The following is a 21,132-nucleotide window of genomic DNA, read 5'->3' as shown; positions in this document are numbered from 1 at the left end:
ATTGTAATGAATATGACTTAGAATTAATATTGTTTCATTGCTTGCTTTTCATATCTTTACTATGGAGCCAGTACCTTTCTGTTGTGAAGTGATATCATGAGAGGGAATGAATTTGTTTATAGTACATTTAAAAATGATGCTGAATTAATCCCAGTTGTGACTGGGATCAGCAAACTACGGCCCATAGGCCAGATTAGGTTTACCACTGTTTTGTACAGTGAGTGAGCTAAGAAAGGTCTTTGCCTTTTCAAATTGTTGAAAAAAAATCAGGGGTATTTTGTGAAATATTAAAATTATACGAAGTTCAAATTTATGTCCATAAATAAAGTTTTATTGGAATATAGTCATATGTATTCATTTATGAATTGCCTGTGCTTTCGTGTTATAACAGCAGAGTTGAGTAGTTGCAACAGACGATGTGGTTTGCAAAGCCTAAAATATTTATCTGGTCCTTTGTAGAAAAAGTTTGCTGACTTCTAACTTATGACAGTCTCAAAAGTATGGCTTCAGTTTAACTTTCTGTAATAGATGTGCTTTTGAACAGGTTATAATTAAAATATGTGATGGATCATATCTTTAGCTTGATTTTGCCTAGTGAGATATTCCCATGGAGTTCACAAAAGAAATTTTGGCGAGATTTATACTGATGTACAGACGAGGTGCTCTTCAAATGTGCTGTGTAATGTTTAGTTTCCTCATGCAGATCTTCTAAAAAATTTAATCAAACTGAAAATCTTTTCCTGTGGGCTTCATAAACTTATAAAAAACTGACATATATAGCACATTCATTAAAATAATGTTTCATTTTTATTTCATTAGAACCTCAAACTGATTTTAGGGATTTTGAATATTCATGCACCTATGATGGGTTTATTTCTCTGCCTGAAGTTATAGTCTTACTACATGCTGTGGGCTTAGTCATATATTTAGTAAATGTATAATAAATTAATGGTCAAGGAAAATAGGTATGACCATGTAAGTTTTGTGGATAACAGAACTTAATGCCATTTCATTGGTATCCTGTACCTTTACCAAATGCTTGCTATAAGATATAATTAGAAAACAAACCAACCAAAATCTAAGCTTTTTTTACTGGGGACTAGTCTCACTGGATAGTAATCTAAACATACATTAATTGTTAATTAAATTAGTACTGTTAAAAAATTGATCATGAAATTGAGATTTGGGGGAGGGCAAGGAGTATCTCTGAACCATCAAAGTTTTAAATTTGTTCTAGGAGGACTAATAACTGAAATGCATACAAAGGAAATTATCATAGATTTAAATTGATCCAGTGCAAAGACCCAGGCAAATGTTTGAAAGTGAAGTTGATACTGGAAAAGGAGTTTTCATTTTCTTTTCTAATAAAATAGAAAAGTCACTACTTATCTACTGTAAGCCCTCAATGATTGCATAACTTAAAACTGGGTGTATATTCAGATGACCAGAATCTTAGAATTTGTTAGAGAAGTAAAGTTGCAGATTATGTTTTGAGATTTTTCCCAGTTCCTTTTTAAGTATTGAAATAATTTTGCATCTTAATTGTTATTAGACATTTTTAATTTTCTTAAAACTATTACCCTTTTAACATATCTTCAGAATAAATGCTTAATTTTTTAAAAAGTTTTATTTATTTATTTCCAAAGAGGGAAGGGAGGGAGAAATAGAGAGAGAGAGAAACATCAATGTGCGGTTGCTGGGGGCCATGACCTGCAACCCAGTCATGTGCCCTGACTGGGAATCGAACCTGCGATGCTTTGGTTTGCAGCCCACGCTCAATCCACTGAACCACGCCAGCCAGGGCAAATGCTTAATTTTTTATTAACATTTTTTTCTAATTATTATAGAGCATTTAGAGTAGCCTACTTTTGAGTATTTATTCAAATCTTTATTTAATTTTAATGGCTTTTTAAAACGTGCAAAATGACGTTCTAATTGAAAATTTAAGCTCATTCAAAGTAATGTTAGCCATTTCTTTCAAGGTTTGAATATTTTTAAATGCTTTGGGATTTTGTTTTAATTTTTAAGTTCATAACAGCAAAAGAAACTTTGTTTTTGCCTGTAAAATTAGTCTGACATAAATGTTTGGAGAGAGAAACTTCCCTGTGACAGTGTTTTCAGTTTTTAGAGAAATGCTTTTTAGTCTGGATTATTATGGATAAACTTTTGACATTTTACTAATCTGTTCATAGAGTTATATAGTCTGTTGTATATTTTAATCATAAGAAAACGAATGATAGTTTCTCATTTTAGATCCTAATAGGCCAAAAGTCTAGAAGTTGTTTCAAATAAGCAGGAATGAATAAGTGTAGGCATGTTTTTTTCTTCTGTATTTTCTGTAACTTTTAGTTAACATGACAAAAAACCCTCTAAATCATTTTCCTGTTCGTCAGGAAACTCAAATGACAATGAATTAAAAAAACTTACAAATATTACTTTGAAAATGACTTGATTTACAATGTATAATTGACTTTTTGAAACCTACTGGTACATTGTTTTGCATTAAGATTTATAAATTTCTAATGTTATAGTACTACATAAATACTTAACTATATAATAAGTGGGATCCAGCTATAGACATCTCAACCCTCTATACTAATATAATAAGACTTTTACTTTATACACTTTGAAAAATTTCAATAGTTTTACATTTTTAATTATGGGTGGCTTATTAGTGAACTGTTTGCAGAATGGAAGAAAAGTTGTGTCCTCTGCTCCTAGAGATGGCCTGGCCTTGGTTAAGTGGGTTGTTCAGTTAATATTTGTTACATGAATAAATAACCATTACTTGCACAGTAAATTGAGAGTTGGCTATGTGGAAGATAAGAGCTTTTTCAAAAGATAATCTTAATTCCAATTGTTGTGAAATTTTAAAGCTACTTCTGTAACCTGTTGTTTTTGAAAACTAACTTGTTTGTGTTATGTTAAGTATTTTTGGTTAACTGTGTCTCGGATTGTGACTCTAACAAAAGACTAAATACTTTTTATTTAGTGGCATATTGTTAAATTTTATGTTTGTAGGCATAATTGTTAATCATTTATTCTTTGAAGAACCAGTGTTAAAATGTAATTGCTTAGGTGAATTTGATTATACAAATATTTGTTTTTAGATATATCTTGAAAATATTAATAAAAATAAGTTGTCAGAGAATATTATGGTAATATGCTTGTGTGATATATGGAACATAACCAGTGTAATAATACATGATCACATCTATTTTGATTATTGGATTATTTCATTTGTTTATAGGCGTATTCTACATTCTAAAGGGGAGCTAAGTGAAGATAGACATAAACAGTATGAGGAATTTGCTATGTCTTATCAGAAGCTGCTGGCAAATTCTCAATCCTTAGCAGACCTTTTGGATGAAAATATGCCAGATCTTCCTCAGGACAAACCAACACCAGAAGGTAAGATGCCCTTAAAAACAAATAATGTGATTTAGTAAGTACTCTCATGTATTAAAGTATATTATTGTCAGATGTGTATTATTGAAAATTTAAGGATTTTAAATAAAGTAGTAGTAAGCCCTAATAAGTAGTAGTAGTAAGCCCTAATAAGTAGTAGTAGTAAGCCCTAATAAGAAACAAAAAACAACTTGAAATACTCTTCTGAGTAGAAAAAGCTTTAAACTTAATAATAATTAACTTATGATATGATGAGTACCTTGGGGTTCTTTTGTAACAGATACCTTGTATTATATCCAGCAGGGGCCTGTCTTAAGCCATACTTGGAGTTGTAGAAAGATTCACTTTATCAAATAGGTGATAAAATGGATTGGACCTTTGGGATTCTAATATTTCTATATTCTTATTTTTAATGTTTGTTTTGAATTGTATATTGTCTTAAATTGTTATTTTGAACTAAAGCTTACCTTGCAGTTTTGTGATATAAATTATTTATAATTTTGTGAGGTGAGTTGTGTTTCATCCTCTTTCAAAGGTGTTTTAAACTTCCTTTTTTGATCTTAAATCAGTAGGGCTCTTAACAGGTCACACCAACTACTTGATAAAATATACTTCTGTTAGGTAGATAAGAGTTAATAAATTATTAATCCTTTATTATTTTTGAAATTGTTATACAACTATTTGGCACTCCTATTTACTTAAAAAATCTTAACAGTGAAATATTTGTATAGTGTGTGTGTTAAGTGCTGTTAAGCTAGCTCTGAGTCCTGGAGACTCTGAATGATGTGCAGTGTCCTTTTCTCAACAGCCCTGCTCAGTCCCTGCAGGCTGCTGCCTACAGCTGCTTTTATGAAGTTAATCCACCTTATATTGGGTCTTTTTTCCTGTTGCCTTTTATTTTTTCCAGCACTCTTGTCTTTTCCAAGGAATCCTGCTTTCTTATGATGTATCAAAAGTACATCAGTTTTACCTCAGCTTCAATTTTGTCATTTTTACCTCAGTGATTTTCAGGCTTAATTTGCTCTAGGACCCACTTGTTCACCTTTCTGGAAGTCCAGGGTATTGGTAGAGCGTTCATCCAGCACTATTTCAAATGAATTAGTTATTTCCTGTCAGCCTTCTTTACTGTCCAGCTTTCTCATCTGTACATAGTAATTGGGAAGACAAGGGTGTGAATGGCCCTTACTTACTTACTTAGCCTTGGTTTCTTAGGACTCAACATCTTTGCCCTTGGGAGCTTTCCTAATTCTTCCATTGCTGCCCTTTTGAATCCCAGCTTTTGCTTGATTTCTTGGCAGCACTCTCCATTTGAATTGATAAGTGAACCAAGGTAAGCAAACTCGTAACATTTTCAGTGTCTTCATTGTCTGTGTTCAAGTTGTGTGTTTTTTTTCTGTAGTCATGATTTTTCTTTATAATGTTCAAATGCATTCCTATTTGGTAGTTTCTTTCACTTTTATCAGAAGTCATTTCAAATCATTACTACTTCCTGTCAGTAAGATAGTGTTATGAGCATATCTTAAGTTATTGTTAATTATTCTACCAGTTTTCACTCCTTCCTCTGAGTCTAGCCTAGTTTTTCATATATGTTCTATGTACAGATTAAACAAATAGGGAAATCAAATGAACCCTTGTCTGACACATTACCCTATAGAAAGTCATTCTGTCTCCATATTCTGTCATAACAGTGGCTTCTTGTTCAAGTTACAGGGTACACATCAGGACAGTTAGATACTGAGGCACACCCATTTCTTTAAGAGTAACCCATAGCTTTTCATAATCAACACACTAAAAGGCTTATTTTATACAACATAGACGAAGTGCTCACACTTAGATTTTAGTGCCTCTTCCTTTTCTGAATCCAGCGTGAATATCTGGCATTTCTTGCTCCATGTAAGGTAGAAGCCTTTGTAGTATCACCTTGCGCATTATGTTACTTATGTGGGAAAGTAAAGCAGTGATCCTATCATTACTTTACTCCTTGGCATCTCCTTTCTTGACAATTGGACTATATATTGAAGGTTTCCAGTCTGTAGGCTGTTGCTTTATTTTCCATATTTGTTGACATATTCTTGTTAGGATTTTAACGGATATTCAGTCTCTGTGATTTGGAATAATTCTCTTGGTATCTCATCTAGCCCTGGTGATGTATTTTTTCTCAGTACTTTGAGGGCAGTTTTCTAGAATTACAGGTTCTTCCTCATAGTAGTCATCTTCAAAGGTACCTGTCATCCTTTTGTCCCTTCTGTATAGATTGTCAGTATAGTATTTCCACCCTCCCTTTACTTTCTCCTGGTCAGATAATGTGCTTCCTTGTTGGTTGTTCAGCATTCCTAATCTAGGTTTGAATTTTCTTTTCATTTTTTTAATCTTCCAGGAGAGATATCCTGTTCTCTTCTATATCCTTCTCTTTATCTTTATGTGATAATTGTTGAAAAACTGAATTCAGGATTCTAACCCTGGTTTTGTCTTGTCACCTTTTACTTTTGACTCTTGTTTGTCTCTAACAATTTTTAGTGTTTCTTTTGTCATCCATCTCAATTTTTCCTCCCTTTTTACTTCCTTCATTATCTTCACATTCTTCCCTAATAATACAGGGTCTGGCCGAAGTAACACCTGCTTGAGTGTAGGTGGTAGGGTAATAATATGGGTGTAATAATGTATAGTTTTAATTTGAGCATTTTACCTAAAATGTATGGTGTGCCTAAGTATGGTATTGTTATATTACAGAATTACATGCTTAGGATTTTGTAGTTAAAAACAGGGGCATTATTTGTGCTGGACCTCGTATTTTGTTTCAGTCCACAGTTCTGGTTCTTGATCAGATAAGTTAAACAGTGCAAATCTGTTCCTTTTCTTTTTTCTTTAATGTGGACTTTAAATTCATCAGGAATGTTATTTACGTTATATATTTGTTTAGTGCTCTTCTTCAGCTTTACTCTACTTGATATTAACAGTTTGTGGTTAGTTCCACAGTCTGCTGCTCCTGATCTTGTTTTGGCAGAGAAAATGCAGCTTCTCATTCTCTTGCTTTTAGTTACATAGTCCACTTGATTTCTGTATTAGCCATCAAGTGACTTCTGTGTATACAGTCACCTATTGGTTATTAGAAGCATGTTTGTGATGGAAAAGTTGTTGGTTTCACAGAAATCTACAAGCCAATCTCCTGCTTTATTTCTTACCCCAGTCCACATTTTCTGATGACATTTGATTCTGCTTTATTTCCTACTTTTGTGTTTCAGTCATCTATAATTGTCAACATGTCTTGTTTTGGTGTGCGATCAAATTCTTCTCAGACATTTGCGTAAAAGCTTTCAATTTCATCTTCTTTGGCCTCTGTATTTGCAACATAGACTTGAGTGATAGTTATGTTAATCAGGTTTTCTGGAAGTCTGGTTGATATTGCTGGGTCAGACCTTGCATTGTAGCCCCTAACTTATGTGCTACATCTTGCTTCAGTATTGAAGCCACTCCATTTCTTCTGAGTTTGTCATTTCCAGAGTAGAACACTTTGTAGTTGCCCAAGTGGCAATTTTGCATTCCAGTCCATTTTAGTTCGCTAACTCCAGGCACTGCATTGTAGATGTTCCATTTCTTGGTTTACAATTTCCAGTTTCCCTTAATTCATGCTTCTTTGGTTTCTAGTTCTGATTGTATATGTTGTGCAGCTTTTTTTTTTTTGCCTTTGTGCACATCAACCAGTAGATGTCATTTCAGCTTTGATATAGTTGTATCATTAGCAACAAATGCTCTTCCCTAGTAACTGTTTGACTGGTTTCTGACTTGGGAGTCTTATCTTTCAACACTGTCTCAGACTTCATTTTGGACTGTCTCATTTAGTGTTCAAGGTAAAATGAAAGATTAAAAAAAAATAACTGTAGTGGTTTACCACTGCCTTCTACTGCACATTGTGTGGGTCCAAACCACACAAGCTTGGGTCTGTGGTGTCGCAGTCACCAAACACGAATGGGATGTAAGGGTTCTGTGGGTATTTGTAAAGTATCCTTTTATAATACAAGAAGGTGTTTTGTATTTTACATACTCAATAAGAAATGCCTGTTGTACACTTTGAATACATTTATTTTGTTATATTTATATATAATCATGTCCACAAGTTCTACTAATTTTTGTATCCTAATCAGTGAGAAAAGTTCTACCATAGAATTTGTGTTTTTGGCTGAATCTGGAAGGTGTCTCAGAATTTTCTCAGTATATTTATTGTACTTTAGAACCCACATCTTTTCATGGTATTTAGCATCCTTTGATATTTACTTGATTTATTTCTACAAAAATTTCAGTTAGTCATTTAATGCTAAATGACTTTACAAGTATTTTAGGCATTTTCCACAGATAATAGATCTTGGCAAAATTCTGTCAACATTTTTAAAAGATACTTTCACTGGTGTAGAGCTTTAGACTGAAATTTCTTTTTTCTTTCAGTATTTTAAAGATTTTGCTGTACTTTGTTCTAGCTTGCATTGCTTTGAATGAGAAAGCTGCCATCATTCTTTGTTCTTTACATAATGTATATTTTTTTTCTGGTTGCTTTAAATTTTCATCATTATCACTGATTTTAGTCAACTTAATGTATGTGGCTTGGGGTAATTTTCTTTGTTTTTTTGTGCTTGGCTTTATTGGACTTCTTGAAACTAAATTTTATCAAAGCTAGAAAATTTGACCATTTCTTCAAATACATATTCTGTTCCTCCTCTCCTATGGAGATTCAACTACACTTATCTTAGTTGGTTTGAAGTTATCCTTTTTATTCAGTATTTCTTTTTATATTGGATAGTTCATATTACTGTATCTCAAATGAACTTTTTCCTTTTACAGTGTCTAATAGACTGTCAATTTCATCTAGAGATGTAGTTTTCATCTCTAGAAGCTGGTTATGTTTTTCATGTCTTGAACTTGCTCAGTCTATCTTCTAGCCTAAGAAAATGAAATACAGTTAGAATAACTTAATGTCCTTGTTTACTAATGTTAAAATTTACATAATTTCTGCATTGCTTTTAATTGATTTATAGATTAATCTCCTATATATCTCTGGTAATTTTTCAGTCTCTTTTCATGCCTGGTGTATTATTGGATACATGCTGGATTTTTTTTATTCTTAGAAATATTGAGCTTTGTTCAATATTTGTTACTTGGAAACAATTTCATTCTTTCTAGGCCTGCTTAGTTAGGTGGTATCAGAGCCGCCTTTATTCTAGTACTGATTTTCCCTATTACTAAATCAGTATCCTTCTGTAACGATGCCTGTGAATTAGAAGGTTCATGAGTTAATAATTTTCTACTTTTATTTAGTTCCCTCACATGTAGGGGCTGATCAGTATTCAGCTGAACATTCAAGGGGACTTTTTGCAGATCCTTGTGCTCCTTTCTCTGTGCTACTCTGTCTTGGAAAATTGAGCCATCTGGGCTAGAGTCTTGCTAGATTCTCAGCTCCATCATCCTCGACTCATGGAGACTGCTGGGGTCTACCTGGCTTCTCCCTTTCTTGGTCATGGCCTAGAAAATCTTACCAGGCAGTAAGCTAGGGCAATTAATTGTAGGGCTCAGTTTATTCTCTCTGAGGAATCAATTTCCTGTGCTGCCTGCTGTCTAGTGTTTGATAACCATTGTATTATATCGTTTGCCTGATTTTTTAGTACTTCATCTTGGCCTGAAGAGACCTAAATTTTTCAGTAATCAGAATATCCTTTTTTACCTCATAGAAATGAGATCGGATCATATATAGTATTCTACAACTACTTTTACAAGTACTACTGTATATCTTAGATGTCTTTTTATGTCAGTTCATATCTGGCCATCTAGTTGTTTTAAATTGCTACATAGTAATATTTTTTATATAATTGCTATATTTACCTTGCCCTCTGTTCAATGGCATTTAAGTATAATTTGTTTTTACCTATTATATTCAGTGTTATAGTAAAATTTCTGTACTTAACAACTTTTTGTATGTATACTAGTATTTCAGGGATAAATTCCTAGAAGTACAGTTTCTGAGTTAAAAGGTTATATGCATTTTAAGGTTTAATACATAATGCCAAATTTTCTTTCAGAGAAATATACGTGCCACTAAGTATATGAGAATTAATGTTTCCTTACATGCTTACCGTATTGCAGTTTTTGATTTTTACATTCTGAATGTGGTTAAGCATCTTTAAGTTTATTGGCTGTTTTATATATGTATGGTTTTCCGTGTGACATACTGTCTTAAGTCCTTTACCCCTTCCTTTTAAATAAAAATAAAATATCTGTTTTAAAAATTGATTGTGAAAGTGCTTGGCATATTAAGGAAATTTTACTCTTTTTTTTATATACATTGCAATTATTTTCCCCCAGTTTTCTGTGGTTTTTTGACTTTGTAGTATTTTTTTTGCCTCTCAGAAGTTGAATTTTTTTTTACAATTTAAAATACTATGAAATACATTATTTTTCAGATTTATAAAATATTCATGCATATTATAGAGTAGAAAGTGAAAGTCTCCTGTCATATTCCATTCTTTAAGATAACCTTGGTTAACAGTTTGATATGAATCTGTGCGGACTTTTTTAGTATACAAAATGTATGTGCAAAAAAATCATATCTATATGGAGCTTTATTAATTTATGTAGGATATTACTTTGCATGACTTCCTTTTTTCTTTTGATAATGCATTTTTGAGAATCTTCTGAGTCAGTTCATGTAGATACACATCATTTTTCTTAACATCTCATTAATATTAGATAGTGTATATATACAGTTTGCTAGCCCTTATCATTGATATTTAGATTCTTTCTAGTTTTGCTCTGTTACAGTGTTATAATGAACATTCCTGTAAATCATAGTTTATATTTTCTGTTATTTCTGAGGTACAGATTTCTCTGGAATTTTGTACAGATATTATGCTTATTTAAAGTGTTGATACGTAGTGACCACTTGCTCTCCCCCAGTGCTATGTATCAGTTTGTGCTCTAGGTAAGATACGAGAGTGCTTACTTTCCTACTGTCTTGTCAACATTTGTTGATACCAGTCTTTTAAACGATTTTATGGGTCAAAGTGATAAAAAGTTTGTTTTAGCATTATCCTGATTAATACTAAGGTTAAGGATCTTTTCATATGGCCTCTTACTCATCTGTTTAGAGCCTTTATTCATTTTCTATTGAGAATTTGGTCTTTATTTATAGGGACTTTTTATATTATGGATTGTAATTCTTCCCTATAAATATTGCCAATATTGTCTTCTAGTTTGTCCTTTGCTTTTGCTTATTTTTTTATTAAACAGATGTTGTAGACTTATCAGTCATTTCCCTTATATGGGTTTAGTGTTTTATGTTAAATATATTTGTTTTAAGGCATATAATTAATGATTTAGGGAGCCAGTGGCTTTTGTTTTTGCTGTTATTCTTACTTATTTTTAATAATTTTTAGTGAATAACCTAATTTGTCTTAGGGTTTTTTTTTTTAATTATTTATTTATTTATTTTTAAGATTTTATTTATTTATTTTTAGAGAGGGAAGAGAGAGAGAGAGAGAGAGAGAGAAAGAAAGAAAGAAACATACATCAATGTGCGGTTGCTGGAGGTTATGGCCTGCAGCCCAGGCATGTACCCTGGCTGGGAATCGAACCTGGGACACTTTGGTTCCCAGCTCGTGTTCAATCAATCCACTGAGCTATGCCAGCCAAGGCTGTCTTAGGGTTTTTTTAATCTTCATGATCATTCTCCTACTTAAAATTCTTGTTTGGAGAGAAGCACAGTGAGAATAGATAAATTCCTCAATGGTCTTATGATCATGAAGTAGGAAATTAATTACTTTTAATGTTCTGAGTTTAAAAATATATAGTTGTATGTGAAGGTAGACTTGTGTAGCTGTGTAAATTTATATATGGTTTTCCATGTCTGCATGCAGTATTTATCTTTTCTGTCCTTTTCCAGTTGTTTATCAATTGAGCAGTTACAGCAGTATGCCTTATATCCAGGATTATGCCAAAGGAAGGATGCTTCTTTTATTTATAATTTTAGTTTTCAATTAGTTTACACTCAGTATTATTTTGTATTAGTTTCAGGTGTACAGAGTAGTGATTAGACAATCATATATACTTTACACAATGTTCTCCTAGATATTTGCAGTGTGTACCTGGTACCATACATAGTTATCTCAGTATTTTTTACTGTATTCCCTATTTTGTCTTGTACATTCCTATAACTGTTTTGTAACTACCAATTTGTACAATACTTCTTAAGAAAAGTTTTTATTTTTTGAAAGAGGGAAAGGGAGGAAGAAAGGGAGAGAAACAATGATGTACGAGAGATATATCAATCAGTTGCCTCTTGCGTGCCCCCAACCAGGGACCTGCCCTGCAAACTAGGCACATGCCCTGACTGGGAATGGAACTGGCAGCCTTTCCGCTCACAGGCCAGCACTCAGTTCACTGAACCACATGAACCAGGGCAGTACAATACTTCTTAATCCCTTTCCCTCTTTTACCAAGTCCTCCAACCTCACTTCCCCTCTGGCACCCACAAGTCTGTTCTCTGTGTCTCTGAGTCTGTTTCAGTTTTGTTTATATTTCACATACAGGCGTAATCACACGGTATTTGTCTTTCTCTGACTGACATTATTTTACTTAGCATAATACCCTCTAGCTCCATCCATGCTGTCACAGATGCTAAGATTTCATTCCTTTTTATGGCCAAGTAATGTTCTTTTGTGTTATATATACATAATTTTTTTTATCGACTTACCTATTTTAAACCATTAAATTGTGTTTTTATTTATTGATTTTTAGAGAGTGAAAGGCAAGGAGAGAGAGGAAGAGAGACATTAATTTGTTGTTCCACTCATGTAGGCATTCATTGGTTGCTCCTTGTATGTGTCCTGACTGGGGATTGAATCTGTGACTTTGGTGTATCAGGATGATGCTCTAACCAACTGAGCTACCTGGCTAGGGCTAAAGCACTTATCAATTAATGGGCACTTGGGTTGCTCCATACATTAGCTATTGTAAATAACGCTGCAGTGAACATACCCTTTTCATAGATATGAAGGAATGCTTTTTTAAAAAAGTTTTATTTATTTATTAGAGAGAGGGGAAGGAAGGGAAAAAGGGAGAGACGTGTGAGAGAAACATTGATTGGTTGCCTCTCACACAACCCCAACCGGGTCCTGGCCTGCAACCCAGGCCTGTGCCCTGACTGGGAATGGAACCTGCAACCTTCCTGTTTGCAGGCTGGTGCTCAATCCACTGAGTCACACCAGCCAGGCTGTGATGCTTCTTAATTAAGGGTTTATGTTCTACTTGGAAAGATGATCATGATATAAGAGGATTGGGAGTTGTCAAAAAAAAACACACACACAAAAAACCCAACCAACAAAGCTTAATGGGGGAGGGAGGAGACTTGGAAAGCTCTATGTTTTAGGAATGGCCAGGCTTCTATATAATCTCTTTTAATTTTTAAAATTTTATTTGTTAAATATATTTTATTGATTATGCTATTACAGTTGTCCCATTTTTTTCTCCCCTTTATTCCCCTCTGCCCTGCACTCCCCCTCGCACCATCATTCCCTCACTGTAATTCATTTCCATGGGTCATACATATAAGTTCTTTGGCTTCTCCATTTCCCATACTATTCTTAACCTCCCCTTGTCTATTTTGTACCTACCATTTACACTTCTTATTCCCTGTACATTTTCTCCCATTCTCCCCTCTTTTCCTCCCCACTGATAACCCTCCATGTGATCTCTATTTCTGTGAATCTCTTCCTGTTCTAGTTTTTTGCTTAGTTCGTGGGTGTTTTTGTTTTGTTCTGTTTTTTTTAGGTTTCGTTGTTAATAGTTGTGAGTTTGTCATTTTACTGTACATAGTTTTGGTTGTCTTTTTCTTAGATAAATCCCTTTAACATTTCATAAAATAAGGGCTTGGTGATGATGAACTCCTTTTACTTGACCTTATCTGGGAAGAACTTTATCTGCCTTCCCGTTCTACATGATAGCTTTGCTGGATAGAGTAATCTTGGGTGTAGGTCCTTGCCTTTCATGACTTGGAATACTTCTTTCCAGCCCCTTCTTGCCTATAAGGTTTCTTTTGAGAAATCAGCTCATAGTCCTGTGGGAACTCCTTTGTAGGTAACTGTCTCCTTTTCTCTTGCTGCTTTTAAGATTCCCTCCTTATCTTTAATCTTGGGTAATGTAATTATGATGTGCCTTGGTTTGTGTTTCCTTGGGTCCAACTTCTTTGGCAGTCTTTGAGCTTCCTGGCCTTTCTGGAAATCCTCCTTCATTATTTTTTCAAATAGGTTTTCCATTCCTTGCTCTTCCTCTTCTCCTTTTGGCACCTCTATGATTCAGATGTTGGAGCGTTTCAAGTTGTCTTAGACGTTCCTAAGCCTCCTCATTTTTTTGAATTCTTGTTTCTTTATTCTGTTCTGGTTGAATATTTTTTTCTTCCTTCTCCAAACCATTGATTTGTGTCCCAGTTTCCTTCCCTTCACTGTTGGTTCCCTGTACATTTTCCTTTATTTCACTTTTCCTAGTCATCACTTTTTCCTCTATTTTGCAACCATACTCAACCATTTCTGTGAGCATCTTGATTACCAGTGTTTTGAACTTAGCATCTGATAGTTTGGCTACCTCTGTATTGCTTAGTTGTATTTTTCTGGAGGTTTGATCTGTTCTTTCATTTGGGCCATTTTTTTTTTGTCTTAGTGTGCCTGTTACATAGTAAGGGGCGGAGCCTTAGGTATTGACTAGGGCGGGGCAACCCAGTTTGCTGCATTGTGGTGCTGTATGTGGAGGAGGGGTCTGAGAGGGAACAGTGCAGTTTCTTTGGTTCTCCAGTTGGCTTTCTGTCACTTTCTCTGCTACCCGCAAACAAATTGGGCCCTTCTGGTACTGATTCCCAGGTGGGTGAGTTTGTGTATGTTCTAGGACACTGTGGGTCTCTCCAAGGAACTCTCCTTTGAGGCTGGAAGTTTCTCTCTTTGCCACAACTCCCACAGATTTTTTCAGTAAGAGGTTCTGGGGCTTTCTTTCCTCGTACTGGAACCCTGGGTTGCGTTGTCTGTGTTGCTTCTCAGTTGTTCCTCCCAGTTTATCTGCACACAAATGTGGGACTGCCCGTCCACCAGCCACCACATTGCCACACATCCTCTCCACCCCAGCTGCCTGTCTCTGCCTACTGGTCTGGATGAGTGTTTAACTCCTTCGTTCTCAGACTTCCATACAGTTTGACTTTCTGGCACTTCTGGTTATTTTTGTTTTTAAATTTTTTTGTTGTCCTTCTTTTGGTTGTATAAGGAGGCAAAGTGTATCTACCTCTGCCTCCGTCTTGCCTGGAAACCCAGGCTTCTCTATTTTTTACTTTGGTTTTAAGTTTCATGAAGGTAGGCCTAATATATCATGTGGTTACTTAGTCTTATATTAATTGTTATTAAACATTTGAAGAGGAAAGCATCTTTATCCTGTGCTGTCCTTTAGTCTGTCCTGGTTTAATTTTATTTTACCTAAAACAGTTTGTGATTTGATGTTAAGGATGTTTATGTGAACAATCCAAAGTGCTTGTTCATTGAAGAAGCTTGTGTTAGTTGAACACTCAAGATTCATTAGTTAAAAAATTGAAAATGAAAATGTCATGTTTAGCATGCTAAACCTCAAATAGTTGTAATTCCCTGTGATTTATTTTGTTGTAGAGCATGGGCCTGGAATTGATATATTTACACCTGGTAAACCTGGAGAATATGACTTGGAAGGTGGTATATGGGAAGATGAAGATGCTCGGAATTTTTATGAGAACCTTATTGATTTGAAAGCTTTTGTTCCAGCCATCTTGTTTAAAGATAATGAAAAAAGTTGTCAGAATAAAGAGTGCAACAAAGATGATTCTAAAGGTAAATTCTAGAGGACAGATTTTTACCTTAAGTTCTATAAAAATTATTTTTAAAACAGTGTTTGTAAGAAATAATTTTTTAGTTGCTAGTTTTATATGAACATTGAGTCATTAGATTAAATTCATGACAATAATATGGAATGGCGTATGACAGGTTGATAATTGACATACTTTCAACAGTGTTAAAACATTTAAGTTAATGTGAAATAATTTGAATATGTGTATAATACAGTGAATTCATGTGAGCTCTTAATAATATCGGAGTTTCCCCCAGCTTATTAGTGACATTGTTAGCTCTTTAATGCTATTTACCTGTAATTCTCTTTCTAGGCTAGATATCACTAACTCTTTGTGAAGAAGGTCCTGAATGCCAGTCACACAGTGTTTCCTAAAGGGTATTCTGCCAAACTGTAGAGATGGAGAAGAGAAGATGGAAGGGCATGGTGACAGGGATTTGGAGAGAGATAATTTTTTAAAAAGTTACTTTTGTATTCTGATAAAGTAGGGAACCCATTAAAAATAATAGCTAATAAAAAATAAATAAAAACCAAAAATAATAGCTATTAATTATATTTAATAGACACTCATGCCAGGCATCATTTTAGCACTTTATAATATTCATAAGAATTTATTTAATCCTCATAAGAACTCCATGAGGCAGCTACTGTTGTTATCCCTACTTTTTAGATGAGGAAACTGTGTCACAAAGAGGTTAAGGAGCTACTCAGGGTCAAATAACTTGCACAGGTAGTAAGTGGTAGACATAAAATTTAAGTCCTGTCAATGATTTGTGCTCTTAATTACTGTGTTAATTGCTTTTCACGTTACATTAAGATTAGTAATTTTTATGGTTTATATTAAACTTATGAAATAGCATACTTTTGATGTATAAACATTATAATACATCCAAAATATTCTATCACTCCAGTATCCATTAAACATGTTTTTCCCATTCATCCCTTTCTCTAGCCCTGGGCATCTTTCAATTTGCATTTTGTGCCTTTGAATTTATTTATTTTGAATATTTCATGTAATGAATCATACACTGTGTGATTTTTTATGCTTATTTTCACTTAACATCATGTTTTGGGGGTATATTCACATTATGCATTTATATATACTCTATTTCTTTTTTATGACTGAATTATATTCCATTGTGTGTATATACCACAATTTATTCATTCATCTGTTGGTGACTTCTATGCTATTTCCATAGTTTGGCTATTGTGAATGGTGCTGCTATGGATACATACTTGTTTGAATTCCTATTTTCAAGTTGTTGAGTATATAACTAGAAGAAGAATTATGGGATCTTTTGGTAATTCTGTGTTTAACTTTTTGAGGAACTACCAAATTGTTTTCCACAGTGGCTAAACCATTTTACATTCTTACCAGCAATATATAAGGGATCAGTTTCTCCAGTTGGCAAAGGATCTTTGCCAACACTTGTTATCTTCCAGTTTTCTTTTTGATTTTAGCCATTCTTATGAGTGAAGTGTGGTACCTCACTGTGATTTTGCTTACATTATTTTAATGAGTAATGATGTTGAACATCTTTTCATGTACATGTTGGTCATTTCTATATTTTTTTGTAGAAGTAACTATTTAAGTCTCTTGCCTCCATTTTTTAATTGGAGTGTCTTTTAAGTGTAAGAACTTTTTTTATATATTCTGAATACCAAACCCTAATCAGCTACATGTTCTGCAAATACTTTCCCATTGTCAAGATTTTCTTTTTATTTTCTTTTTTTTCTTTTATTTTCTTGATAATGTCCTTTGAATACACCAAAGTGGTTTTTCTTTTAATCGAGACCTAATTTTTTAGAGCAATTTTAGGTTCATGGCAAAATTAAGTGGAAAGTATAGAGTTCTCATTTATTTCCTGCCCCACGTATGCATAAAATCCCCCATTGTCAACATCTCTGACCACAGTGGTCCATTTGTTAAAATCGATGTACCTATATCAACATTATTACTACCCAAACACAAAGGTTTCTTTAACTTAAATTTTAAAAAAAGAATTAGTTTTGTCCTTTATTTCATATACATAATATATTGAATAGGGTCGGGTAGTGCTTGTTAGGATTGCTAATTAGAAGAACAGTAAAACAGTTTCTTACTCTTCATAACATTCTTTTTCACAATCTTAAAATACAATGACCCTTAAAACTAGGCTTTTTCTGTGGAAAAAGGTAGTGGGGTCATTTTATGGGGTGAAAACCTTACAAGAGGCCCTTGTGCTAGTTTGAAATAGTAAAATCTCTTGGCTGATCTAAAGATATTTTACGTTAAGGTAAATTTTACTTTATACTTTATGAAGAGTAGTATTCAGATATTTCAAGTATTTAAAAAATTAAAGGGAATTATATATATAAATATGTGTATATATTATAAATATATATATATATACACATATATATATATGTAGAAACTCATTTTAAATATCTACTACCCAGTTTTGTCAGTTAAAGGTTTTTTTTTAAGATTTTATTTATTTATTTTTAGAGAGGGAAGGGAGGGAGATAGAGAGAGAGGGAAACATCAATGTGCGGTTGCTGGGGGTCATGGCCTGCAACCCAGGCATGTACCCTGACTGGGAATCGAACCTGCGACACTTTGGTTTGCAGCCTGCGCTCAATCCACTGAGCTACGCCAGCCAGGGCCAGTTAAAGTTTATAAAAAGTCATTTCCTCATACTGTTGAAGCCCCTGTACCCCTTGTGAGGACTAGGTCCTATAATATTAGTCACCTCAGTATTGTATGATTTCTGCTATGTCTGGGTTTTTCCCTATCATCATGCCAATTTGACTTCAAGGGTTGTAATATTTGTTTCTTTTACAGGAAGTGAGTTTAGGGTCTCAATCTCTCTTATGAGACAATGTACTGAGTGCCATAGAGGAGACAAATACGAGCATGATATCTTTGTACTTACCACATTAGTGGGCAGCAGCAGGGACTCAAAGAATTATAACTTGAAGTAGAATAGGAGTGGGTCTATAAAAAAAGTACAAAGCACTGACAGTTAAGACAGTGGAGGCAGTTCACATGTTTGGAGATCACATAAAACCTGTAGAAGAAATAGACCTTTGTGACAGACTTTGAATCTTGGCTTGGATTTTGACAAGATACATGGAGGTGGACCCTCCTTTTCTAGAATAGTATAGTGCAGATTTAGTATCTCTCTCCTGTACATTCTTTCTCCCTTTCTCCTTTATTCATATCTGCCTGTCAAGTTCAACCCTGGATGGATTTAGCCATCCACCATACTGGTTTCTGTATCCAGACTGTTGAGCTCTCCTAGAGATGATCAGTTAGGTAGGTTGATAACTTTATAAATTCATGATCATCCACTTTAGCCAGGTCCTCAACACTGTGTGGAAACTTGACAGCATTTCTGTCCTCATCTCAATCTTTCACACTCCACAACACAGTTTCATTTTTTTCTCTAAGTTTTTATTCTCCTTCCCTCCTTAGCAGAAGATTATGCTTGATGTAGGACTTAATAGAGAAGATAGAAGCCATCAGACAGATTTCCCTTGACATTGTGCCCCTTCTTATTTATGTGTCTACCTGCCTTAGTACTTATAAAATGTTTCTTCTCTGGGTGATGTGATGAACTTTTATACCTTCTGTCAAAGGCCAGTCCATCTTCTTCCTCTGAACCTTATCTCCCTGTTTCTCCTGAACCCTGTGCAATCCATTATGCCTTTTCTATGTCTTTTGTGTCAGTCTTTCTATCTCTGTCTCTATTGAATCCTGACCTCAGTATACATTTCCTTATCTTTGTAAACAAAGCAAAACAGATCAAAACAAATTGTGAATGCTTTAGAACTCCCTGGGGCTCTGGTCCCTTTTTAACTATTGTCCTGTCCCTTTTTTGAGTCCTCTTGAAAGAATTGACTACACATGGAGTCTTCACTTTCTTACTTGCTTGCTCTTTAGTCCATTTTAATTTGGCTTCAGTGCCACCTCTACCCTGAAACTATTTTTGCCAAAGATAACCAATTACTTGTATGTTGCTGTATCTCTAGCACAGTTTCCAGGTTCTGTCTCATTTGATGTCTCAAGCAGTTTAACAGTTTACTACTTTTCTGTGGCACTAAACCCTCCTGATTTTTCTTTCTGCTTATCTTTGGCTTCCTCTTTCTTCTCTTCAAATGTCAGTGTTTCTCAGGGTCCAGTGGAAGAGGAGGGAATAGTCACTCTAGTAATCAAGTCTAGTTAATCTAACCTGTTAAATGTATCTTAGATGTGCTTTACCTTTACTGCTATTATTCTAATCTAAGCTACCATCATCTCTTAACCTGGGCCACACATGATACCTCCTACCTGGCTCCCCTGTGTTTGATCTTGCTCCTCCTATGTATTCTAAAAGATGAATTTTACTCTCCTACCTAATATCTTTTAATGGCTTTACATTTATTTGGAATATAATGTGAACTTGTTAACATTATCTCAAGGACCCTACATAGTTTGGTTAAAGTCTTCTGCTCCAATTATGTCTGTTACCACATTGGTTTTACTTTTTTCTCTTTTTCAGTTTCTGCAACAGCTAGTTGTCTTGCCTCATAGCCTTCATATATTACTTTTTCTGCTTGCAGTCCTCTGCTCACTATACTCCATTTGACTCCCAAATGCCTATTAGTTTAATTTCTTCAGATATATTGTACATTTCTTGAGAACAAGGATCACATTTTAAGCTTTTTCTGAGTGTTTAGCAGCTTAGAATAATTCTGAATATATAGTAGCTAATCAGTAAATGTTCATTTTTGATAACCAGACATCAGGGAACACTGGAACACTGGAGAATGAATACATGTGCCACATGGCAGGATTTTTGTTTGGGACAGTTAAAGTTGTATCCTTGGTGCTTAGAACACTACTTAGTATGTAGTAGGAATTAAAATTTTAGTTGAATGAAAGGAAGAATGAATATGAAAACATTAGTCTGTCTCTATTAAGAAGCAGCAGAACCAATGCATACTAGAGTTTTGATTCTTCCAAATATAGTATAGTATTAAGTATCAGTAAAACATTTCTACTTTCAGTGCAGAAATTATGTGATTGCAAGACTGTAAGAGAGGCTGAGAAATACTACAATTCGAGTCATTTATACTGTAATTCCATCACTTTTTTTAAGCATAAACTCTTAAACTCAGGAATGTTTTTGTTTTTTACTTAAGAAAATTTTCAAACATAAAATTTGGGCTAGTGTAGTAAACTATGAATTTACTTATTACCCAGCAATAATTATCAACATTATACCAATCTTGCTGAATTATGTTCAATTCCTTTTTCTTTTTTATTCTAATTTATTTAGTGTTTTAACAGTTTCTGGCCATTTTCTTTGTTTTGTTGCATTTTTTAAATTTCTTCTATCCCTGACATTTAAATTAGAAGGATATCTTCCTACTTGGTCTCTCTGTAATATATTCTTTCCCATCTTTCCAATTTATCTTGTTTATTGTTGGCAAGTATATTGTCAGTAATCACATTTAAATGTTATTCTCATGATCCAGCAAAAGTCGTGCTGCATAAAAGAAAAACTCTGGAAAATGGGTGGACTTTTGGTTAAGATGGCGGCATAGGTAAACATGGCTCAGATCCTCGCACAGCCATATCAAAATTACAACTAAAATATTCAATAACCATCACTCAGAAACATCAGAAATCAAGTTGAATGGAAGTCTGACAACTACAGAATTAAAGAAACCACATCCATCAGACTGGTAGAAAGGGCGGAGATGTGGAACAGCTGGTCCCACATCCACATGTGATAGTAAAAAATTTGGGATCTTTTGGGAGTGAGAAGTCCCAGCCCCATACCTAGCCTCCCAGCCCAGGGTTCC

The 21,132-nt window shown here is 34.3% G+C and overlaps 1 protein-coding gene across 4 annotated transcripts in view; it reads left to right on the top strand.

Moving 5' to 3' along the window:
• Nucleotides 1-21,132, top strand: part of UPF2 (UPF2 regulator of nonsense mediated mRNA decay) — a 113,217-nt gene that overhangs the window by 18,493 nt on the left and 73,592 nt on the right. For all 4 annotated transcript variants that reach the window (XM_045857974.1, XM_045857973.1, XM_045857979.1 and 1 more), the window contains exons 4-5: nt 3,251-3,411; nt 15,087-15,284. In XM_045857974.1, the coding sequence (XP_045713930.1) occupies nt 3,251-3,411; nt 15,087-15,284 (359 nt within the window). The remainder of the gene's footprint in view (nt 1-3,250; nt 3,412-15,086; nt 15,285-21,132) is intronic.

Source organism: Phyllostomus hastatus, unplaced genomic scaffold (genome assembly GCF_019186645.2).
Source record: "Phyllostomus hastatus isolate PE091 unplaced genomic scaffold, TTU_PhHast_1.1 phas_scaffold_1674, whole genome shotgun sequence".
Taxonomy (NCBI): domain Eukaryota; kingdom Metazoa; phylum Chordata; class Mammalia; order Chiroptera; family Phyllostomidae; genus Phyllostomus; species Phyllostomus hastatus.
This window is presented reverse-complemented; position numbering and strand designations above follow the sequence as displayed.